We start from the raw sequence: 22,622 nt of genomic DNA, 5'->3' as shown, positions 1-22,622 counted from the left end.
CTGGGTCATGTGGCCAGCATGACTAAACCTCTTCTGGCACACGGAAATGCCATTTACCTTCCCACCACAGCGGTACCTATTTATCTACTTGCACTGGTGTGCTTTCAAACTGCTAGGTTGGCAGGAGCTGGGACAGCAACAGGAGCTCACCCTGTTGTGTGGATTCAAACCACCGCCCTTCTGATTGACAAGCCCAAGATGCTCGTTATATTACCTTAAGAAGGCTGCACATTATCTTGTTATGTTAAATTTTTTTCTTGGGAAATTGATTAGATGAGACTTTTAGTGACATGGCATTTCACCACTCCTTTGTTTTAAATGGGATTCAGGGAAGCCACTGCAATAGCAGAGCTTAATGCTCAGGGTTCCTAAGAAATATAAATTCGCTTTTTATTTAAATATGAAATTTATCACACTTTCCAAAATAATTGGCAAACCAAAACCCAGCTGTCTTTTGAAATTCACAGTTCTCCAAGTTTTGCAGTGCAGATCTCCAGGCAAGTAATACGCATAAAAATGCAGGTCAGAATAATTGCATCCATTAATGCAAATAAATGGAAAAATGTGTGATGTTAAGCAAATTATATTTGTTAATTACTTTACATGATTTATGTTGTATTTGTTCTATTATGTTATTGTTATTCATTGTTTGGAGCCGCTTTGAGATTCATTTGAATGAAAAGCAGCGTAGAATACAACAAATCAAAATAAATTATGATATTTGAGTTTGGGAGCTTTGGGGATGTCAGGCTCACCATTTACCTCTACAGAGATATATGCACCTGAGTGAAATTTCATGATTAGCATTAATGGAATGCAGATTGATCGCAACAACTACAAATCTCCACTCACACTTTCAAGAATCATTTGGATCTTTTTCTCAATGTCAATGTTTTCCTTTGCCTTTTTCTGTATAAGGATTTCTTCTACGTGATCAAAACCACCAGGCACCTGATCGAAATTTGCATTTGGCATATCAGTAGATTCCTGGTCTCTAGGTTCTTCATCAGGGTCCTTTTAAAAAGTACAAAGAAAGAACTGTTATACTTTTAAAATGCAAGCACTTTGAGCTCCAAGTGCGCCATGGTGCGTACTCTGAGCTGGTGAACATTTGCTCTGAAAGTGGGAGCGACACAAAGGGGGAGCCAGTATGCAAATGCGGAAGGGTCTGAAAGTTTCACCACATCAAACGAACGTGTTGAAACATCTTTCTTCAGTGTAGCAATGGTAGTTTAATCATCATCATCATCATCATCATCATCATCATCATCATTAATTATTTGTACCCTGCCCATCTGGCTGGGTTTCCCCAGGCACTCTGGGCAGCCTCCAACAGAACACCAAAACACAATAACCTATTAAACATCAAAAGCTTCCCAAACAGGGCTGCCTTCAGATGTTTTCCAAAAGTTTGGTAGTTGTTTTTCTCTTTGACATCTGGTGGGAGGGCGTTCTACAGAGTGGGCGTCACTGCCAAGAAGGCCCTCTGCCTGGTTCCCTGTAACTTGGCTTCTCGCAGCGAAGGAACCGCCAGAAGGCCCTCAGCGCTGGACCTCAGTGTCCGGGCAGAATGATGGAGGTGGAGACTCCATTACATTACATTAAAATGTCTCAGGGTGGTTTCATTACAAAAATAAATATAATAACTTGCCCTAAGAGGCAGAGAGTGTGACAGAAAGTGCTTCCAGACTGGAACTGGCCCTCCTCATACATGCAAGATTTTTTAGTTTTTGTTTTGCTTTGTCTACACAATGTCATTGCAATCAGATTGCCATCCTGCATTCCTCACCTTCCCAATTTCATCTTCATTTACCATTTCTGGAGAAAATGTGATACAATTTTTTATAATTAAAAAAAAAAGCCAGTGTGTGTGAGTGAGAGGGATATGTGTTTTTAGCCTAAAGACAACAAAAATAGAACGGTAAGGAAAGAGCTGCCAGAATAGATAAAGCAATGAGGTTTTTATCATTCTCAGGGAAATGGACAAAAGGAGTGAGAAATAAACTATTCTGTGGCACTGAAAAGAAAAAGATAAAAGCTAAGAGATACACTTGGGATGATGAAGTTCCAAACTTGTACAGGATGTAAGTCCTTATCTTCTGTGTTATTAGCGGACTATGTTTGTCACAGTTGCTATGGCTCCAGTCAAAATTAGGAGAGACTGGAAAGGTTGTAGTTTCTGATTGTCAGAATATCAAAACAGAGGGTAAGATTGTGGCAAAGCAGGCAAGATAAAAAGGGGAATGGAAATTAGTACACAACCTCAAGGTCACCAAACGTTTCTGTTGTCCCGTGTATTGTTAGCAACTATTTCTCCTTTCTTTCATAAGAAAAAATCATATATAACCTGTTGCACCATGATAAGTAAGGATCCTACACTCAATTTAACTCTGCAGCATACACGATTTCTCATCCCACCCCACATTTTATCACCACAAAGACCCTCTGAGTAGTTAAGGTGAGATATGATGTCTGCTTCAAGGTCACCAAGTGAGCTTTATGGCTGACTCAGAAATGGAATTAGTCCCAGTCTTAACACAGTACTCTAACCATGGCTTAAAACAGAAAAATATTTGGTAGAGGCTGAACTATTTGTAGAAAACACAAATTAAGTTACCTTTGGTCTTCCTAAGTATCTTACCTCATGACTGCAGTACTTTAGGAAAATTCTTTCGTAAAATGATAAGCGTTCTGGACTTTGAAAGGAAAAAAACGATGTTAAAAAACAGGAAAGCAAAGTTACTTCACATCACATTCCTGTGTAAAACAGCCACAACAGATTGAACTGCTGTGCTTTTATTTTATCATCACCACGTTTTAATATCACGACATGTCATTTCAAACACAACACACATTCAGCCATGAGCTGCTGAGTTATGTACACACATGTCCAGCTCTTCTTGACATGGGGCTGGTAGAATGGCAATGCTCACCGCAGAGGCTGGTGTGTAAATAAGCAGAGATATATCCTAGCATATATTTCTGACCTCATGCTAGGGCAGGGAACCTGAGGCTTTGCAGATGTTGTTGGTCTCCAAGCCTCATCAGTCCCAGCCAACATGGCCAATGATAACCCATCAACCTATGAAGAGCCACAGGCTCACCATCCTTGCACCACAGGCAAAACACAACCTGACCTTTGGGCCATTTAGATACCTAATCAAAACTAGGACTGTAAAACTCACTGGCATTGTTTCAGGGAAGACCCTTTCTTTATGTTATCATGGGTACAACAAAAAACTACAGTAGATACTGTAACTTCTTTTGAGACCATATCTTAACCTTAGAGCAGTTTTGCAACATTTGCAGGTTTTAAAATAAGCCGACAAATTACTATATATACCCTAGTACATCCCACAAACCATTTTAAAAAGGGAGTTGGGGAGCGAAAAGTCTGCTTGAAACGTGAAGGTAGAGGCAAGATGGTATGTCTGTCATGCAAATTGCCAAGCCAGCCTCGCACCAGGGGTGAAGAAACTGCTGTGCCTGCTCTTTAATCTTACATCTGTCTTCACCCACCAATTTGTAGACTTTCCATGTTTTAACATCTGCATTTGACTAATCTTCGGGAACTGCTGAGGTTATAGCGAAATAATGCAGGGGTAAGTAGTATTCCTAGACAGTATTATTTTACTCAACCTTTTCCTCCAGGGTATATTTTTCTTATCCGAGAGAAAAGGAGCAAAATAAGAAGGCAGCCTAAGAACACTCTTTTGGTCCCCCTTTTGGCAGGTCCCCTCTGCCTTTTTTGGCCTGGACTTTACCCAGGTGCAGGGGAGGATGAGAACTTGCTGACATTGGGTCTGAGACATTTAAAATGTGAAGAAAGGGAAATTGGAACCTGCCTGTGGTTTGAACTGTAACAAGAGATCAAAGGCGGCAGCTTCCAAGCGCAAAGGGAAGGGTGTATTAGTTTGGGGCGTAGCTCTGAATCTTTGATGCAGGACAGTCTGGTAACACGAGAACACTGAACCTTAGCATTGGGATCCTTGTCTGCAGTTATAGTTATTTGGAAAAAAACGTACCTGTCTGAAAATATATATGTTTTCTGCATTTTTACTACTTTCTCTATGCTAGGGCGTTTGTTAGCAAAGTAGCACACATGGCTTTGCTTAGGTGGGAGAGGTGGAGGGCCTTAGAAGTTCCATCAGCTGCTCTGGACTTGCTCCGACACTTCCTGTTTTGCCCATGTTTCACATCACTGATACAACTGGTAGAGTTTCTGGATGTCATCCAGTGCTGTGTTTTGTAAAAATAAAATGAGGTTCCAGTGCATATAGCTTGCTAAATTGTAAAAGGCCTCTCCCACTTTTCCATTCTCCCTGCACCTCTCCCTCTTTCTCCATTTGATTTGTGATCAACTATTAATTAAAAAGTTTTAATTTAAAAGTTGATGTTGAAAATCATTCCAAGAAAAAGGTGCTGGTTCTACAAACCAGCACTTAGGTCAGAAAAAAGCACTGGTTGTACCCAGTGAAGTTGTCTCATCCATACAACAGCTTTTGATTGCACAATGGAACTTCCTTTCCCTCTGCTCCCCACATGCCCCTCCAAATCTGTTCCGGGTTTTCCCTCTAACCCCCCCCCCCAAGTAGATTTGTGGGTACACAAGGGGGAATGAAAGGGAGTAGAAGTTCTGTGGCACAGAAGAAGTGTGAATTTTGAAGGGCAGCTATGTAGAATAGTTTGCGCATTGTTTCAGAAAGTATGAATTAAGTAGGTTCACTTCTAAGTGTGAACTGAATCAAATTTCTCCCCCGCCTCTACTTTTGAGCAGGCATGGGGCTTCCCCACTTTCTCTGTGTCATTTGAAAGCCTTCCATCTTATGCCTTGACCAAGATGGCCTTAGGTCTTTAAATGCATTGTTACTCACTGTGTTTCATTTTCTGGCTACCCAAATTCCTTTAAAGTCCAACGAGAAGGAAAAGACCTTATTTCAGCACATATTTTCTAATGACACAACCTTCCTTCAACTCTTTTTGTATATAAACGATCACGTCATTCCACTCGGCTAAGGAAGGGGGAAGTATACGAGTACGTGTCTTTCGACCATGAAGTTGCTAATATTATTCAGGCAGTGTTTCATTCTTAGACTGGTTTACATTCTTTCCCAGTGAGTGAATGTGATAAGCACAAGTGTCTATTTTTAACCAACAGTGGATTAGACTTACTTAATGATGCAGTACTTGGTTAAAAAATCCAGAATGGCTGGCCTGACTCTTTGTGTTTCTTCCATCATAACTCTATTACTCTGGCTCTTCCTCCAAAAGCCTCTCTTGATATGTGGCCTGTGGCAACACAACAAGAACAACACCCACGTATTGGGGGAAAGCGAGTCATAAGTGGGGTTTTGAGAGACACACTTCACAAATTATTCCATTAGAAGAATGACAACATATTATGGAGTTCTGGGGGAATTTAGGATATCAGGTTAATTCATAAGCCTCACTGAAGGTTGATGACATAATTTGAAAGAAGCACTATTCTTTGTCTGTACCTAAAGTGGATAGTGGGACAATACAGTATTTTTGAAATTAGATAAATGAACAGAAGCAGGAAAATGTATGGTCCCACTCATTAATTTGCCCTCAACTCCACTCATACTCTAGGAGATTCTGTTAGTCCCCATTATCCTACTCAACCAGTAATTTAACATGCAATTTCCTATTAGGGCTTTTGAACCAGCTCCTTTTTGGATCTGGGCAATCCAGGGGACATCGGGAATGTGAGCACACCTGTTTGCCTGCCTCCTATATAAAGACAAAATAATATAGATGAAGGGAGACCATGTGGTGCGCCTGATATTGTTGGATTGCACCTTCCATCAGAACTGACCACTAGTCATGCTTGCTGGTGCTCATGTGAGTTGGAATCCAACAACAGCTAGAGGGTACCCCATTACAACCCCTGACATGGATATTCATCCCACTCCCTGTCTTATTATGCTAGCATATCTGGAAAGAGAGCACAGAACATTTTGACAAAAAACAAGTGGGACATGAAAAACAAAAAACCCAAGTGTTTAGTCTTCCAACCAGCAATACCTTCTTCCAGGATACGGCATTGCATTTCCCTTCCTGGTTTTCTAGTTTTCCTTCAGAAGACACTTAATATTCTGTGACTTGAGTATGGGTTGGTTATTCTTTAGGGCTGCAATAGGCCCCTCCCTCATATTTTTTAATATAGAATAATTTCCCCAAGAATGCTGATATCTCCTTCCTGTTTCTCAGTGGTCTCATGTTGCCTACAACCCTGCCAAACCATACTAAGCTGAGTTCGTTCAACTGTGGCCTGAGGGGGCAGAGAAATGCTTTGCTTTATATCAGGGGTCAGCAAACTTTTTCAGCAGGGGGCCGATCCACTGTCCCTCAGACCTTGTGGGGGGCCAGACTATATTTTTTTTGGGGGGGGGGGAATGAACAAATTCCTATGCCCCACAAATAACCCAGAGATGCATTTTTAAATAAAAGCACACATTCTACTCATCTAAAAACACACTGATTCCCGGACCATCCACGGGCTGGATTTAGAAGGCGATTGGGCCAGATGTGGCCCCTGGGCCTTAGCTTGCCTACCCATGCTTTATAATTTGTTTGCTATTGCTGTTTTAATGCCAGTTGTTTTATTTTATCATATATTGAAGGCACTGGAATCAAACAACAAAGGAGGAGAAAACACTGAAAAATGGCTGAAGAAAATAATATAGCCAGTGTGGTGTAGTGGTTAAGAGCAGTGGACTCGTAATCTGGTGAACCGGGTTCGCATCTCCGCTCCTCCACATGCAGCTGCTGGGTGACCTTGGGCCAGTCACACTTCTCTGAAGTCTCTCATCCCCACTCACCTCACAGAGTGTTTGTTGTGGGGGAGGAAGGGAAGGGAGAATGTTAGCCGCTTTGAGACTCCTTCGGGTAGTGATAAAGCTGGATATCAAATCCAAACCCTTCTCCTTCTCCTTCTTCTCCTTCTTCTCCTTCTTCTTCTTCTTCTTCTTCTTCTTCTTCTTCTTCTTCTTCTTCTTCTATAGAAGGTTTATCCCTGGGTTTCCCAGACTGATTCCCAGACTGATTCCCAGACTCATTCCCACAACCACCAATAATTCTGGGAAATATAGTTAACCTCCCACAGAGCTACAACTCCCAGCACTCTCAATAAACTACAGTTCCCAGGATTCTTTTTGGGGAGGATGCTTTATGTATGCTGTGTACACAATCCAAGAAATGAAAAAGAGGGTGTGGCTATGCAGATAAAGGAATGCAGGGGAGGGGCCAGAGCTCCGTGACTGAGCACATGCCTTGCATGCAAAGGGTTTCCCCAGCCTGCTCCATACTATGAATATATCAGGGTTGCCAAATTCCCAAAAGTGAAAATTTGGACAAAGATGTCAACCTTTTTTAAAAAAAGTTGTTGAGGGTTTTTTTGAGGAACATTTGGGGAGGGGGTATTTATTTAAAAATTACTCTAGCTGCCATACGTCCGGGTGGGAGACTGTGGCTATCTGGCTCTTAATTGTTGATTGGCTGAGAGGCTGACTTGGTCACTTTGGCAGGAAGGTTCAGGAAGGGGAGCCCAATAGGGGAGCTTGGTGACACCCCCCCACACACACTTAGGCTCCTTTGAGGGTGACTGGCAGCTTCTGAAGCCTACAGCGCAGGGCTGTAGGGCCAGGGACAAGACAGGACCACCTCTGATGCAAAGTTGCCTTATCAGTCTGGAATTTGGGAGGCCTGTGGGGTAGTGATGCAGGAAGTCTCCTGCTCACGTTCATAGTGTGGCCGAATAATCTGGATATGCAGATTCACTGCCTCTGACCTGGCAGGGATTGGACTACAAAGTATAGATAGCTCAGAATGCACAGCATGAGACCCTTAATTTCAGTTGTCGCAGGTTCAAGCCCCATGTTGGGAAAAAGATTCCTGCATAGCAGTGGGTTGGATTAGATGACTCTTGCAACTCTACAATTCTTTGGTTGTGTGATACCCTTATAGCTGGGGGATTTTCCTGGTTTGTGGTCAGCTCCCACACCTATTGTTTCCCTCTGCAGGCTTGATCTACCATTGAATAAAGTGACCATTATTCAGTCCAGCTACATATGCACAAAACTTCATCTCAGCCCTTGGCCCTTGGGTGAGAGTGAGGGTGAAAGATGGGACACAAACAATAAGAAGACTATGGCTATTCTCGAATGAGACTTAAAGTGGTATTCTACTGCAAGGATGCTTTTCTGCAGTGAGGTCAGTGTCGAAGTATTTTGAAAATCCCTTCTGTAATCCAAACAAGCAGAATAATCATCCTACCCGCGCCTCTCAGACTTTCTTTGTTTTATTAACACAGTTTTTTAAAAACATGCATCATGATCTCATCAAGAGGTTTTGAAATCGTGCCTTTCAATTAGAGCATTATGTGAAACAGGACAGCCGTAGGGATATGGTGCAAAGGCTTACAATGGAGCATCTGTAAAGATTAGGTAGTTCCTTGTGTGTGGGACAAATGCCTTAATGTGAGGAGGATCACAGGAAATTTTAGTCTATAAGCTTTCAAAATGCATTAATAAAGGGATTCAGTTCTAGCCAGAACATTCACAAGGAAAGCAGATGCCATGTCCTTAAGTCACCCTGCTGAATAATCTAGTACAGTGTCCCCATAATCATCATCTCCCCCTCCCTTTGCCTTCATGAGGGTTATGCTCTCTCAACCTTGGTGGTGATGGCAGCTACTATAAGGCTAGTGGTATCCAAAGTTTTGTCCTGCATTCTCTGCCCCCCTGCCAACCTCTCTCCATACATTTATGAAAAAAAGAAATTGTTTTGTTGTACCTACTTTATTGCGATGCCCAGTCCCATAATCATTATCAAAAGACAAATCTGGCCCATTCATTGGGTCCCAGATGAGCAGTCAATCTGCACAGTGAAGTAGGCTCCTGCTGCAGATCTGCTCAACGAATGTGTACGGTCTGCAACTAGGCTATACAAAGACGCTCTGATGTATCTGCTTAAGTGAGCTTGGTATATCTGGGCCACCTAAACATGGTCCCTACCTCTTCTAATTTGGGGCAAAGGTGGGAATTGTAGTGATTATTTGGTATAAGAAGTGCATTTGTTAGTAGTATCAAAAACGGAGGTCACATTGCTGCTACTGATGTGGAAGTAGAGGGGGTGATGTAGCAGTGATGTTGGTGTGATGCAATTGCAATGGTGGGACCATTAGATTGGCTCAACCAGGGCATTTGCACTGCATTAACCCCACCATTGAAGACAGGAGTGCCTGGTGTGCTCTGGTCCATGGGGTCACGAAGAGTCGGACACGACTAAACGACTAAACAACAACAACAACGAACCCCACCATTGCATCCCCCACTGACCTAATAAGCAGCAGTAACTCAACAAACCAGAGGTCAGGTGAGCATTGCTGCTCCACCATGCCATCTGCTACTGCATACCACATATTTATTTATTGCATTGATATACTGCCTATATAGTGAAGTCCTCATGGTGGACTCTGGAAGTTTGCACACATGGCAGTCAGCCTAACATTAAGCACAAAAGTAACTATTTCACAGCAAATGCACACACCATTTTTTTCAATATTCCCTTCAGTTTTCATGCAAAACAAATACTTCCATTAAATATACACACACCACCATTAGTTAGTCATTTTAAATATTAGAAAAAAGATCTTCAGCATGTGTTAGATTTCCATTCTTTGTAAATCCATGTGATCATCCAAAGGATTTGGAAGACTTAAGGCCTACGCACAGTACAAATGCAAAAGGAATAAGAAGAAATAAAACTCCTGCATTAAAGAGCTTTACTGGAAGAATAAGCTGGGATAAACTGATCATTGCTGGCACTTAATGTTCTTTTTCTGTAGAAAAATGACATTAGCACTCCCAGAGAATGATCATAATGACTAATTGAAAGCATTATTGTTTACCGGTTAGCTGCTTATTTTCTGTCAATGGCAACAAAAGATTACAGCTACTGCAAAACGTTTCCAGAAGGCAAAATGACCTTTATTGTTTTCTGTTTGAGGCGGGTTCATGTTTTCGTTTTAACTGTGGAGAGATTCTGACAAGGTCAACACTGCTATCCCTAGCATCACATAGCATCTCAAATAAAGTGTGCCCATACATCACAAATGGGTCCTGTTTAACTCTTGGGACCAATTCCAGGTTACGGGAAAAGCAGTAATGTGGGGAAATACATTTGCCAGAAATCTAACGCTCTGAAATACAGTGAATCGTGTCCAAGAACCTTTGAAATCTCTGATTTATATGCCCTTTCTTGTTCATTTTTATCTGTTCATTTTAGTGTATTTATATTCCATCTTTCTTCCATTATGGAACTCAATGCAGCAGCCTTCTCCCATCCAGGAGTCATGAGTATCCAAGGTAGCTACAGTCACAAAACATGGGTAGAAAGCCAAGGGGTTTGCTAACTCCTAAAACAATGGGCTGTCTCATAACCCTATGGTTAGACCCCCCTTCTTCAAGAAATGGGGCTGGGAATTCAGAGAAGGAATTGCCATCAGGGCCAGCCCCAGATGTACATGCAACAGCAGAAGCACTTGAACGATAGGCTACCATTGTGCTAGTAACTCTCCAGGCTCAGTTCTCCACATTCCACAGAACTTTGTAATGTGTTTAATAAAGAAAACCTCACAAAAATTCACCAACATGTGTGAATTTATCCCAATATCAACATTTTTGCAATGCAAATTCCCCTGATAAAATGCATTTTGAATACTATTTTCAACAATATATACATTTTATTGCACGCTTTATCCTAGTATATGCATTTTTGCACACATTACGGGGCTAGAGTACGGCATTGCAAAATTCAAGAAAGAGTCCGAATTTTGAAGGATGGCTGTGTTTTGGTTCGTGTATTCTTTCAGAAAGTGTGAATTAAGTAGGTTCACTTTTAAATGACTGCATGGAATGCTTGCTGTTGACTTGACAGGCATCTTGGGAAATTATGGGTGAAAGTTACTGAAATTTATTTAGGGTCCAGTATTGTAAGTTTTGGAGTACCTTTTGTGAAGTTTATGCACACCTACTTTGCTGTTAAATCATACTTGTGTTGCTATAGTCAGCTAGGATACGGTGTAAAAAGAATTCATTCAAAGTGACTTCTAGACAAAAGTGCTTTTTCTCCAGGGCTGTGTTCAGGGAAACTGAAATGTTGTGCATTACAGCACTGTTTTTCGGTTCCTACTTTGACCTTCACTACCATTAGGAGGGGGAAAGGTCATTCAACACCTCCTAGGCCAGGGCCTACGTGGCCAGAAGGCTGGACTGTTCTCAACAGTATAAAAACAAGTTAGGTTACTTGTTATTATTTTTATAACTGCCCCTCAGGATGCGAAATGCCAAGGGCAACATACTAAAAATATAGGTACTATTACAGCAACTTCAAGAGAGGCTAAATTAAAATGCTTGGAGACCAATGCCAACTGTTTCCTGTGCTTTTGCAAAAGAGAGATTTAGTTTCCCTGGCAGACTGGCAACAAATGGGTTATAATGGGGAGCAAGGCATGAATATTATCGCAGGTCTTTTTCCAACTTAACCCATGTGAACTGTGCTAATGACCACACAGTGATAAAACTATTGCTCCCTCCTTAGTATAAAGCTGTCTTTTATGGGCACATTTGGATTTGAAAGCAGACTCTCTTGTTGGGTTTAAATAAGGAGGTCTCCTTGGCAATCAGACTCCAGCTAATTAAAACCTGTCCATCTGTTTAGCATCTGAATGAAAGATTTGCAACTGGAAAGTGACCATGAGGCAGCAAAAACATTTTTCTAAAAAATAAAAACAAAAACATTCATGGAATGTCAAGGGCCCTCCAGGAATATCAACTAAGAAAAGTCACTGCAAAACCAGCTCATTAGCAGACGAATCAGAAAATAGCCAAGTGACGTTTACCACAAAAGCTCATTTAAACCCAGACATTTCATTCTCCACAGGTTTATCAGAAGCTGGGATTTCTTTCCCCCCACTCCCCAGCCCCGGTAAGTTATGCTAATAGCAGAACAAAAAGCCCATGCTTCCAAATGTGCATTGTGAGGAAATTCTCTGAATATTACAAATAACTGCATAGCAAAATCTGGTGGTAGTTTCTTCTCACACCTGCACCCCAGCCTAGTGCCAAGATGCACATACATCTGTGTAGTTGCATTGTTTTCCGTGGATCTTAAGTATAAATTTGATATGCAGTAGAAAGTGCCCCATCAATAAATCTATTTGAATGGGCTTGGTATTCACCTATGTGGCTGCTGTTGAATGATAACAGAGATTTTGTTGTTGTTTAGTCGTTTAGTCATGTCCGACTCTTTGTGACCCCATGGACCAGAGCACACCAGGCACTCCTGTCTTCCACTGCCTCCTGCAGTTTGGTCAAAATCATGTTGGCCGCTTCTATAACACTATCCAACCATCTCGTCCTCTGTCATCCCCTTCTTCTTGTGCCCTCCATCTTTCCCAATAACAGGGTCTTTTCCAGGGAGTTTTCTCTTCTCATGAGGTGGCTGTGGCGAAGGGGCTTGAATAACTCAGAGAAGCTATGAGCTATGCTGTGCATGGGCACCCAAGATGGACAGGTCATAGTGGACAGTTTTGACCAAACGTGATCCACCTGGAGCAGGAACCGGCAAGCCACTCCAGTATCCCTGCCAAGAAAACTCCATGGACAAAGATAACAGAGGTAGACTAATGCAAACCTTTTGGACAGGAATCCCTTAACAATACCTCACAACATAAAACAATCCACTGCCTATCCTAATCAGATAGCAGCAGCTGGAGTGGAACCTTCTATCTAATGAAGGATTGCATCTCTTACATAATGGGGAACCAATATCCACACCTGCTGCCATGGTTAAATATTAGATGCCTGTCTGGTACTCCAAGGGCCTTCACTGCGAGAAGTGAAGTTACAGGGAACCAGGCAGAGGGCCTTCTTGATAGTGGCGCCCACCCTGTGGAATTCCCTCCCATCAGATGTCAAGGAAATAAACAACTATCTGACTTTTAGAAGACATTTGAAGGCAACCCTGTATTGGGAAATTTTTAATGTCTAATGTTTTATAATTTTTAATGTATTGTAAGCCACCCAGAGTGGCTGGGAAACCCAGACAGATGGGCGGGATATAAATATTGTCATTATTTTTAAATGCAGTGGTATCTTGGTTCTCAAAAGTAATCTGTTCTGGAAATCCATTCGACTTCTGAAACATTCGAAAACCAAGGTGCTGTTTCCAATTGGTGCAGGTGCCCCAGAAACAGTAACCTAAAACCACACTGGATGTTCGGCTTCCAAAAAACATTTGAAAACTGGAACACTTACTTTGATTTTTTGGCGTTCAGGAGCCGAAATGTTCGAGTACCAAGGCGTTCGAGAACCAAGGTACCGCTGTAATGGTTTAATTATATATTTAGATTGCAACTTATGGTGTGCAAATTGTATTCTAGTAGGCCCCATGGCAAAATTGATACAGCACAAGCAGGCTATGGAATGGCAGAAGCCTTGGCAACGTTTACATCATCATTGCAAGAGGGGGTGTCCTGGGGTTTCTGTTCGTTTGTCCGTCCGTCCGTCCATTCATTCGTTCATAATATTTATAGACCACCTTTTAGGGCCAAACCCTGATAGCTGCATTAGCATAGCTGCAGTGAGCTGGTCATAAGAGCTGGATCAAACCAAATGTATGTCTAGTCCAGCATCCTGTTCCCCACAATGACCAACTAGATGCTTATGCCATAAACTTTATGGAGAGCCAACAAGAAGGTCCTAGATACAATTGCCTTCTCCCACTGTTGTTCCCCAGGACTGGTATTCAGAGGTGTGCTGCTTCTGCTTCCTGGAGGTAACATGCAATCATTCGGACTAGGCCAGTTGTGGCCTTGTGTAGTTCAAGATGCTTCTTCCCATTCCTTCAACCCTTTCCACTTTTAATATCTGTAATATTATAAGGCAGCCTTTTATATGGCCCGTTCCCTCTTAGATGACCCTTGCCTGAAACCATGGAAAGTGTCTGCCAGACATTGCTAGCAATACTGGACTGGGTGGACTAATGGTCTAACTCAACTCAACCTTCATATGTAATAGCTCAGGTCAGTTGAAAAGCATCATACATCTGCAAACTCCTGAAATATATTCGAGCACTGTACTCTAGATAGACGGGAAAGTCTCCTTTTGGTGGAGTACTGTTGACTTCATTGAACTTTTCACTGGGGTGAGTTTTGCTTCCTGCACTTACAAATTGCTCATTCCCACTACCATTGGCAAGCAACTGCAGTATCGATGAGATCATTGTTTGCTCTTTGGAGTTTATAGAAGGGAGCTGCAGCCGGATCATTTCCCTCATTGTCAGATTATTTAACCAAAATGTCATTTAAGTTTACAGTATTATAAAAGAAATGTCGCTCTTCTGGTTTATTGTTCATCATAGCAAATAATCAAACCGCAACTAAGTAGAAGGCTTGGTGGATTCTACCCCCCCTTTTTTTCTTTTTAGCATACCCTATGTTTGAATATGAGAGTGATTAAAATCCATTATGTTCTGGCAGAAATTCACTTTCTTCTGGCTGGGAATGCCGCCTGAAGAAAGTGAGAAAGCAAAATCAGGGAACAAAATGTTTCCTGATCCCAAGCTGCACAATTCCTCCATGTGTTCGTAACAGACTGTGCAGCAAGCAGAGGCCTCCGAGGCATGACGTCCCCTGTTACCTGCAGTTATTTTGTGGTAGAAACTGCCACTTGAAAAACTGTGTCACAGGTTTGAATTCAACTAGTTATTGCACAAGCAGAATGCCTTCCACGTAACTTAATTTCCACCTCCGTGTATTGCATGCACCTCCGCAATTCCCCCATCTGCTCTCAGTTTCCTGCACCCCTATGGAGAAGATTTGAGGGGATGTGGGGTGCACACAGAGGGAGGAGAGGAGGGGAAGTTCTGTTGCGCAAGCAGAAGTCATTCCATGTCACGGCACTGTCAGTCAAGGAACGTGCAAAATGAGGAATTAACTCGTTGTTGTCTAAAGTACACTTATAAGTTGGGGAAAAGCACGTCTATCAGTCCTTTGATTCTCAACTCCTCCTAGGTGTGCACTCGATGAGGCAGTTGCAGCAAAAGAGAGGCCCCGTCCCAACTTCAGCTTATCCATCTTCCCCACCCGAGTTGTGTGCAAGCAGGCAAATATTACATCTGTGTGTAACCTGCTTCTGCTCATCCCTCTACAATTCTACCTGGTCCTGGGAGACAGTGGAGCAGGAGAAGTAGGGGCAGGAGGAGGAGGTGAGGAAGCCCTTGTGTCTACACCAGCCTTACTTATCTCTCCCTCCTCCTGCATCAAGTGTCCTTCACTCTCCAATCCTGCAACTTCTCCTGCCTCTAACTCTTGTCTCCTGGCTGCTACAGATTCCTCCAGACCATGGAACCCTTCTTGCAAGTCATCTCCAACCCCACTTCACCTGGTGCCCATGTATCAGTATCTGACCACCACCCCTGAGTGCCCAGCCAGTCCCTGACATCCCGCTCACTCAGTTACTCTGTTGAGTTCAAACCTTAAAATATAAATATGTATTTGTTTAGACAGCACCCATCATCATGTAGCTGGAAGGGAGACTGTTCTTTCACAGGCATCTGGTTGACCACTGTGAGAACAGGGAGCTGGACTAGATGGGCCACTGGCCTGATCCTGCTTGGCTCCTCTTATGTTTTTATCAGTGAGCATGGCCCAGGGGGATGTCATGATCCTGAGGCCTGCCTCCCCATCTTATCCAGCCCTGAGGAAAAGAACTATTCACTAGGAGTGGGGAATGCTCAGAATTACCAGACTAACAGTTCTGAAGCTGCTGCTGCAAAAAAGGAAAACAGATGATGACCATTTTACTGTGTATTCAGCTTGCTTTCTGAATGCCGGTAATGCAATCTGAGAAACATGTTTACAAATATTTCAAACCCTCATGAATCTTGTGAAGCAAACAAAATAGCAAAGGACAGGAACTCTGATCTTTATACACGATATGGGTGTAACTAATGATACAAGACTACCACATCTCCCATCTGTGCAAAAGATGTGCTAAAAATAAAAACAAACATAATCACGTCATTGTTTGGGGGGGCGTTTGGAAGCAGTAATGTCAGCAGCCCTACAGAAGCCAGAGAGTGAGGCAATGTCTTGCCACAAGTCAGTGATAATGGGTAAGCAGACCTACAAATTGAAGACCTCCCAAGCTAAATGGCATGTGAGCAGTCCCACTGTCAACGCTTTTGAGCAGCTGATATCCTTTTCAGCTGAATGCTGAATCCCTTGCTTTGATTTGTTTACCAGAAAACTGTAGGAAAACTTCACATCTTTGAGATCACCTCACAATAATTCACATGGGGGGGTGGGTTCATTTGCCAAAGATGATCAGGAATTTTAGTAGGTATGAATTTGTAAAAACTAGGGAAGAAGATAGGATGTTGTTAGCCAGTCCTTGTAATGAAGGACAGTGTGATTTATATGGTGGAAATCCCTCAGTATCTCTGTGGAACAAGTAAAGTAAAGGTAAAGGGACCCCTGACCATTAGGTCCAGTCATGACCGACTCTGGGGTTGCGGCGCTCATCTCGCTTTATTGGCCGAGGGAGCCGGCGTACAGCTTCCAGGTCATGTGGCCAGCATGACTAAGCTGCTTCTGGCGAACCAGAGCAGCGCACAAAAATGCCGTTTACCTTCCCGCCAGAACGATACCTATTTATCTACCTGCACTTTGACGTGCTTTGGAACTGCTTGGTTGGCAGGAGCTGGGACCGAGGAATAGGAGCTCACCCCATCGCAGGGATTCGAACCACCAACCTTCTGATCAGCAAGCCCTAGGCTCTGTGGTTTAACCCACAGCGCCACCCACGTCCCTTTTGTGGAACAAGTAGTGCTGTGCAGAAACCTGTCCTCCATCAGGTCGCATATAACTTCTCTGATACCATCATGAGCACCAAACATCATGAATGCACAAGAAAAGGGGCATCTGGATGTTCCCCCTGCCCTTTCTCGGCCCTATGATTCAATTGAAACTGTCATCCCATATCTAAAATTGTGACTAGCTAGTGTTCCTCCCCCATCCAGTCCGTGTTCCTTGTATCTCATAAATAAAGCACGTCTCATTGCTGACCCAAAGTAATGTTTGTCACCTTTGTCACTGCTTCTGTGATCTGCTGCCCACACGGATACTCACGTGCAATGGTAGCCACCTCAGAAGTAAAAACAAACAACTCCTTTCAGTGTTTTGGTGTTATTTGCATGCAAAGTTTATAAAGGAGCTACTCACTGGAATACTAAGAAAGATAAACAGATGGCAAAACTCTAAAGCCTGTTTCTGGAAACCGACTTGGAGAGAACAGCTAATCCATTGTTCAGAGTCTGAAAAATATTATGAGTCTGGAGTGGGAAATGGATGTGGAGAGAAATCCAAGAAAACAAAGTTCAAGGAGCAGAAATTCACTGCGGCTTTCCTGAACCAGGCACAGAAGCCCAAATGTAGAGGAGAGACCATGTGGGCATGTAAAAGGTGTGCATATGGGGCAGTGGAATGGGGAGGTGCATAACCAGAAGACAGCAGCAACATAACTGGCTCTCTAAATTCAGAAATGCCAATATAAGAGTTTCCCCAGCCTGATGGGTAGAACTGTTTGTTAAGGGTTAGACTGAAAGCAGCAGCTGTTATGGCAACAAGGTGTGCCAGTTACATAACCATGGCAGAGATGTAAATGGAAAGGCAAACTGAGCTTTATTTATATCGGCCTTTGCAAATTAAAGAGGAAAGGAAGGAGGGACAGACAGATGAACAGAAAACTGTCCCAAAATTCAAAGAAGTATGAACTTCAAAGGCTAGCTTTGATTTGGTTTGTACATTGTTTTGGAAGGTGTGAATCAGGTAGGTTTGCTTTTAAATGTGAGCTGAATTGAATTTCTCCCCATCCATACGTGCAGGAAATTTTGTCCACTACTGATCTTCTTATTGGGGAAACCCTGATATGTTTCCCAGCAACACAGTTTGGAATCTGTGATTCTAACAGATTTGGGTCATATCTAAATGTTATGGAGACACACGACTGCTGCCAAAAATGGCATCCCTGTGCTCAGTCCTGCTCTAATCCCTTGTAACATCTTGTGAAACTCTGCATTGAAGTAATCATTTATTTGGGCTTTCATCAGATTGGACCTCTGAAAGAATTCCAGCTGACAAACATTGGTAAATCCCGGGATTTGCACAGTGAGAAGGTTGATACTGAGTTTCGTCTACTAGAAGAGGGGTAAATATTTAGCCCTGGCTATTTTTATCTAAGCCATACTTGGACAAGTGCCAGAGTAAAGCATCTAAGCAAGGCAAGGCCCTGAAGGAACACTGTGAACTCAACCAGTCCCCCACCCCAATAATTTATTTCTCTCCGCAACTTTCTACTCAGAAACAAAAAAGGATGCAGACAGGAAATAGGATTCCACATAGGACTACAATTAATAGGAAATGACAGGCATAGCTGGAACTTATAAACGGCGATCTTTGTATTGGCTAAGAGTTGTTGTTGGCATCTGTCTGGTCTCGAGAGACAATGGAGTGCTCCTCCAGGGGTGAACTTAAACCGCTGCATTAGCAACACTGAAGTGACCTCCCTGGGTCACAAGCCTGGGCAGTGTGAATGGAGATCCTGGTCAGCCCACTTGACAAGACATCCCTCCTTTGTCCTTGCTGATCGTGGTCCAAAGAAAAGCAGAGCAATACATTTCGCACCAGCTTGGCTGCAGGAGTTGCCGGAAGGAGGCGTCCAAGTCACCTTGGGGACTCCACTCCATATTTTTGTAGGATTTACTCCTTAACTTTTTCTTCTCCCAAAAAACATGCCTCATGACAGTGGATGTTTAGGATCAGAGTTTTCCTCCTCCTAGATGGGCTACCGTCCCAAGTTGATGAGTCCCATCTATCTGGGTAAGACAGGCTTGCTCAAACTTGGCCCTTCAGAGGTTTTGAGACTACAATTCCCATCATCCCGGACTATTGGTCCTGCTAGCTGGGGATCATGGGAGTTGTAGACCAAAAACTTCTGGAGGGCCGAGTTTGAGGAGTAAGGGTTAAGAGTAAGGTCTGAAAATCCTCTATGCCTACATAATGTGGGATGCACTTTCTCCAGTATACGTCCACATGTCCAAGTAACTGTGGTGGCATTCATGTTTATCACAGGCCACTTGGTTTGGATGTGATAGGAAGATGCTTTAAGATAACAGTTACTTTCCTGGAGGCAAGCACCTAATAGTTTGAAATAGCTTGCATGAGAAGGGAGGGGCCTTGTTCTCTTCCCTACTGTCTATTTGGCCTGTGAACTCATGGAAACAAAGAAACCAGACCATTAAAACCAAACACACATGCTCACATCTACGTTTGTGCCAGACAAAGCAAAGGGGAAATGGAGAGTATTCACCCACCTTAGTCAATGTCCAGCATAATAATTAGGAAGGGAAATTTAGTTCATTTCCTGATCATCTGTTGATTACACATTCATTCTGATTTGTTTGTTGGCGTGATATCACTTCAAGCAATCCTATGCCTAACCCATACTTTTCAATAGACTTTCCTGCCACCTCTTTTATCAGAAAAACTCGCACTCTCTTTTTGGAATGGGGAACAGGTTTGTTGAGCAAGAACACCAAATCCACTTTAACGGCATAACCCAAATTTGCCAGTAAGTGATTCAATCCTACCTAAAAATAGTGATGGACCCTAAAAGTTCTAACAAAGAGCAGCTCAAAGAAACTAAGGAATCACTTTCCCAAAGAAACATACAAGGAACTTTACACAGGCTCTTCTGTTTCTGGGAACACAGGAATGGAAGAATTAACTTGTGGAGAGTTAACTCTCAGAGCAGATTGGCATGTGCAATTTGGTGCCATTTCCCCCCTTTGTGTGATGTCCCCACTGTGCAGAAATGGACACATTTAAAGGGGAGGGAGAACATATCTATTTTTAGGGGAAAGTGCCTCCACATAAAAAGCAGCCCCAGGCTGCATTTTGCTGATGCTGTGAACAGAGGCGTTACTAAATACAGATGTTAGATGTTGTGTCTGTCATGTTTACTTTTTGAGTGGTGTGGAGCACCATGCAGAGACCAAAATAAACTCAAAGTGGACATGCAGATTTTGTTATTCTAATAGCATCATATATGCACTCAAAAACACTCATAAATATATGGAAAAGTAATTTTCAGATCACAGCTTCATCCCAAGACCTAAAGCCATGCAGGGCAAGCTGGAACAACAGTGTAAATTCTTTGTAGCAGAGGCTTTTTCCTTGAATAAATATGTAACAAGCTTAGACCCATGAAAAAATGTTCATGGTTTGTGCCAGGTGAAATCAGATGCACATCAAAATGTGCATCCGAGAACAGATGCTGTCTAACAGAACAGCTTTGCTGACAACATCTGCATTTAGATGGGCTTCCAAATGTCCATTTGAGAGCAGATATTTTATAATTATATGGCACTGATTTCTGCAGAATGAGCACTTGGATACAAAACTATGCGGCTTCTACTAAAAGCAATGCATCACCAATAGGCTGTATCTCCACTTGACTGCGTATATGGATGTGCACTCAGCTTATCCCACTGTCCTTTAAATTTGCAATTTACAGTATATTTGGGGAGTAAGAAAGGAGCTTGGACGAGGTGGGCTTGGGGAACTCCTGCTCTGACACCAGTGTCCTGTCCTGCAGTTGCATGGCTGACTTGCATGAGGGAGGAACTAGTACATGGAGGAGATGCACTTATCAACAAGCATCAAATCCACGCCCCCTCCCCTTCCAGACTGCAGCAGGGCTCTGCCCATCACAATTTAAAGGATCTGGTAGACAAGTAGGAGCTACCTGGGCTCAGAGAATTTGAGTTCCACATTTTGTCCTATCCCTTCTTCTTCCCATTACCTTTAAGACTGATGGGGTCCAAGGTCTCAAACCAAATTATTTGCTTTTTAGCATCCAGTTACATAACTGCATAAGCAAGCAATTAGAAAATAAATGGCAGACACATTCGCTCATGTAGCATTCTAAAATAAAACCGACAATATTTTTCCATGCTAAGAAAGATGTAAACAAATTGTTCATAGGTGAACAAAGATGGTTTTGGGGTAAAAATAAGTAAACAAATAACTGTCCTCCTACAAGGTAGGGTAAAGGAACTGGGCATATTTAAGCCTGGAGAACAGAAGAACACCAGAGGAGAGGAGGATGAGTACCTAAAAGGCTGTCACAAGAGGACAGAGACTTGTTTTCTCTTGCCCAACAGAGTAAGGCTAGAAGTAATGGATTTAAATTAAATGAAGAAGGGCAAACACAGGAACACAGAAAGCTGCCTTATACCAAGTCAGACCACTGGACCATCTTCTGACAGAGGCTATCCATGGGTTTAGACAGAAGGTTGCCCCAGCCCTACTGGGAGATGTTGAGAATTGAACTTTGGACCTTCTGTATGGAAAGCAGAGAAGAAACAAGAGCACATAGCGCTTGTGTCTGACTGCAAAGTGCAGCTTGAAAAGAAAAAGAGAACTTTTTTTTAAGAGTGGGAGAAGTTGGCTAGGAAAATAAGAGACATTCCCGAAGGTAGGCCACAATTTCAAACAGATACGCTTTGACTATGCTGACGTTTCAGCTGACAGTGTCCCTTTTACTCTAGCTGACTGTGGTACCTACAAGGGCTTCCTCTTCGTGAGACCAGCTCTTGGCAGGCGCTCGCCCTCCTGTTTCCCAGTGACGAGAGCATCTGCTGCTTGTTCATTGGTTAGCCTGTCGTCACCAGCGTCTGGAGGCTTTTCCTGTGGAAATAAAAAAGACATGGGCAGGAGAGCAGACATATTTGGTAATGTTTTGCTTCAGAGTTTCCTTTTTCACAAGGCTTTTGCTTCAGCAGCAAAAATTCTAGAATGCAGTTTGGGGAGCAGGAAGAGAATGAGAGCAAGAAGACCTTGGAACTGATTCTAGACAGACCTCAATGCTTATAAATTTGTCAAAGTAAGCCAGTTTAAAAAAAACATGAAGAAGCCTTATTATTTAACTGCAGGAGATGGTGATATTTAAATAAGGAGACAAACCAGATCACTGGTCCTGTTGAGGATTACAATTCAGGGCAGCTACTTGCTAGTCTTTCAAACAGTCCCTGGCCTCATATTGTCATCATCCTCTGTGCTACCCATGTTGTAATTTTAATGGCTTTTTAACAAATAGAACTGAAACATTAGAAAAGATTTTAAGCAGCTTACGAGGGAAACAGTCTGTTCATAAAGCACAATGCCCTTATTTATCACAGGACATCTTAGGTACTTCTGCTTATTCCAGTCAAGTATTTGAAACAATTGAAGCCCACTTTCCAAGACACAAGTGAACAGCACAGTTGACCACTTCATATACATTTGTCGACTGAGCAAGATTACATGGAAGTAAGCACATTCAGAGAATAGGCTCTCATCTACTACTACACTATATCACTCTACCCAAAGCCATCCAGCCCACTGTGTATAGAAGACAACAGTTTCTAAAACCCATAGTACATCAGGGATCCATGGAGTCGCTTGCAAGTATTAGTTATACTTTGTGTGAAGAGGC

At 42.7% G+C, this 22,622-nt stretch overlaps 1 protein-coding gene across 1 annotated transcript in view; it reads right to left on the bottom strand.

Annotated features, from left to right (window-relative positions):
- The window catches only part of LOC307213007 (uncharacterized protein), a 108,682-nt gene that overhangs the window by 29,520 nt on the left and 56,540 nt on the right, over nucleotides 1–22,622 (bottom strand). The window contains exons 12-15 of the mRNA XM_079970627.1: nucleotides 21,714–21,835; nucleotides 5,173–5,289; nucleotides 2,642–2,696; nucleotides 853–1,014 (exon numbers count right to left, since the gene is read on the bottom strand). Of these exons, the coding sequence (XP_079826753.1) occupies nucleotides 853–1,014; nucleotides 2,642–2,696; nucleotides 5,173–5,289; nucleotides 21,714–21,835 (456 nt within the window). The remainder of the gene's footprint in view (nucleotides 1–852; nucleotides 1,015–2,641; nucleotides 2,697–5,172; nucleotides 5,290–21,713; nucleotides 21,836–22,622) is intronic.

Source organism: Podarcis cretensis, assembly GCF_951804945.1.
Source record: "Podarcis cretensis genome assembly, chromosome: 3".
NCBI classification, from domain to species: domain Eukaryota; kingdom Metazoa; phylum Chordata; class Lepidosauria; order Squamata; family Lacertidae; genus Podarcis; species Podarcis cretensis.
Note: the sequence above shows the minus strand (reverse complement) of the source record. Positions and strands in the feature narration are given on the sequence as shown.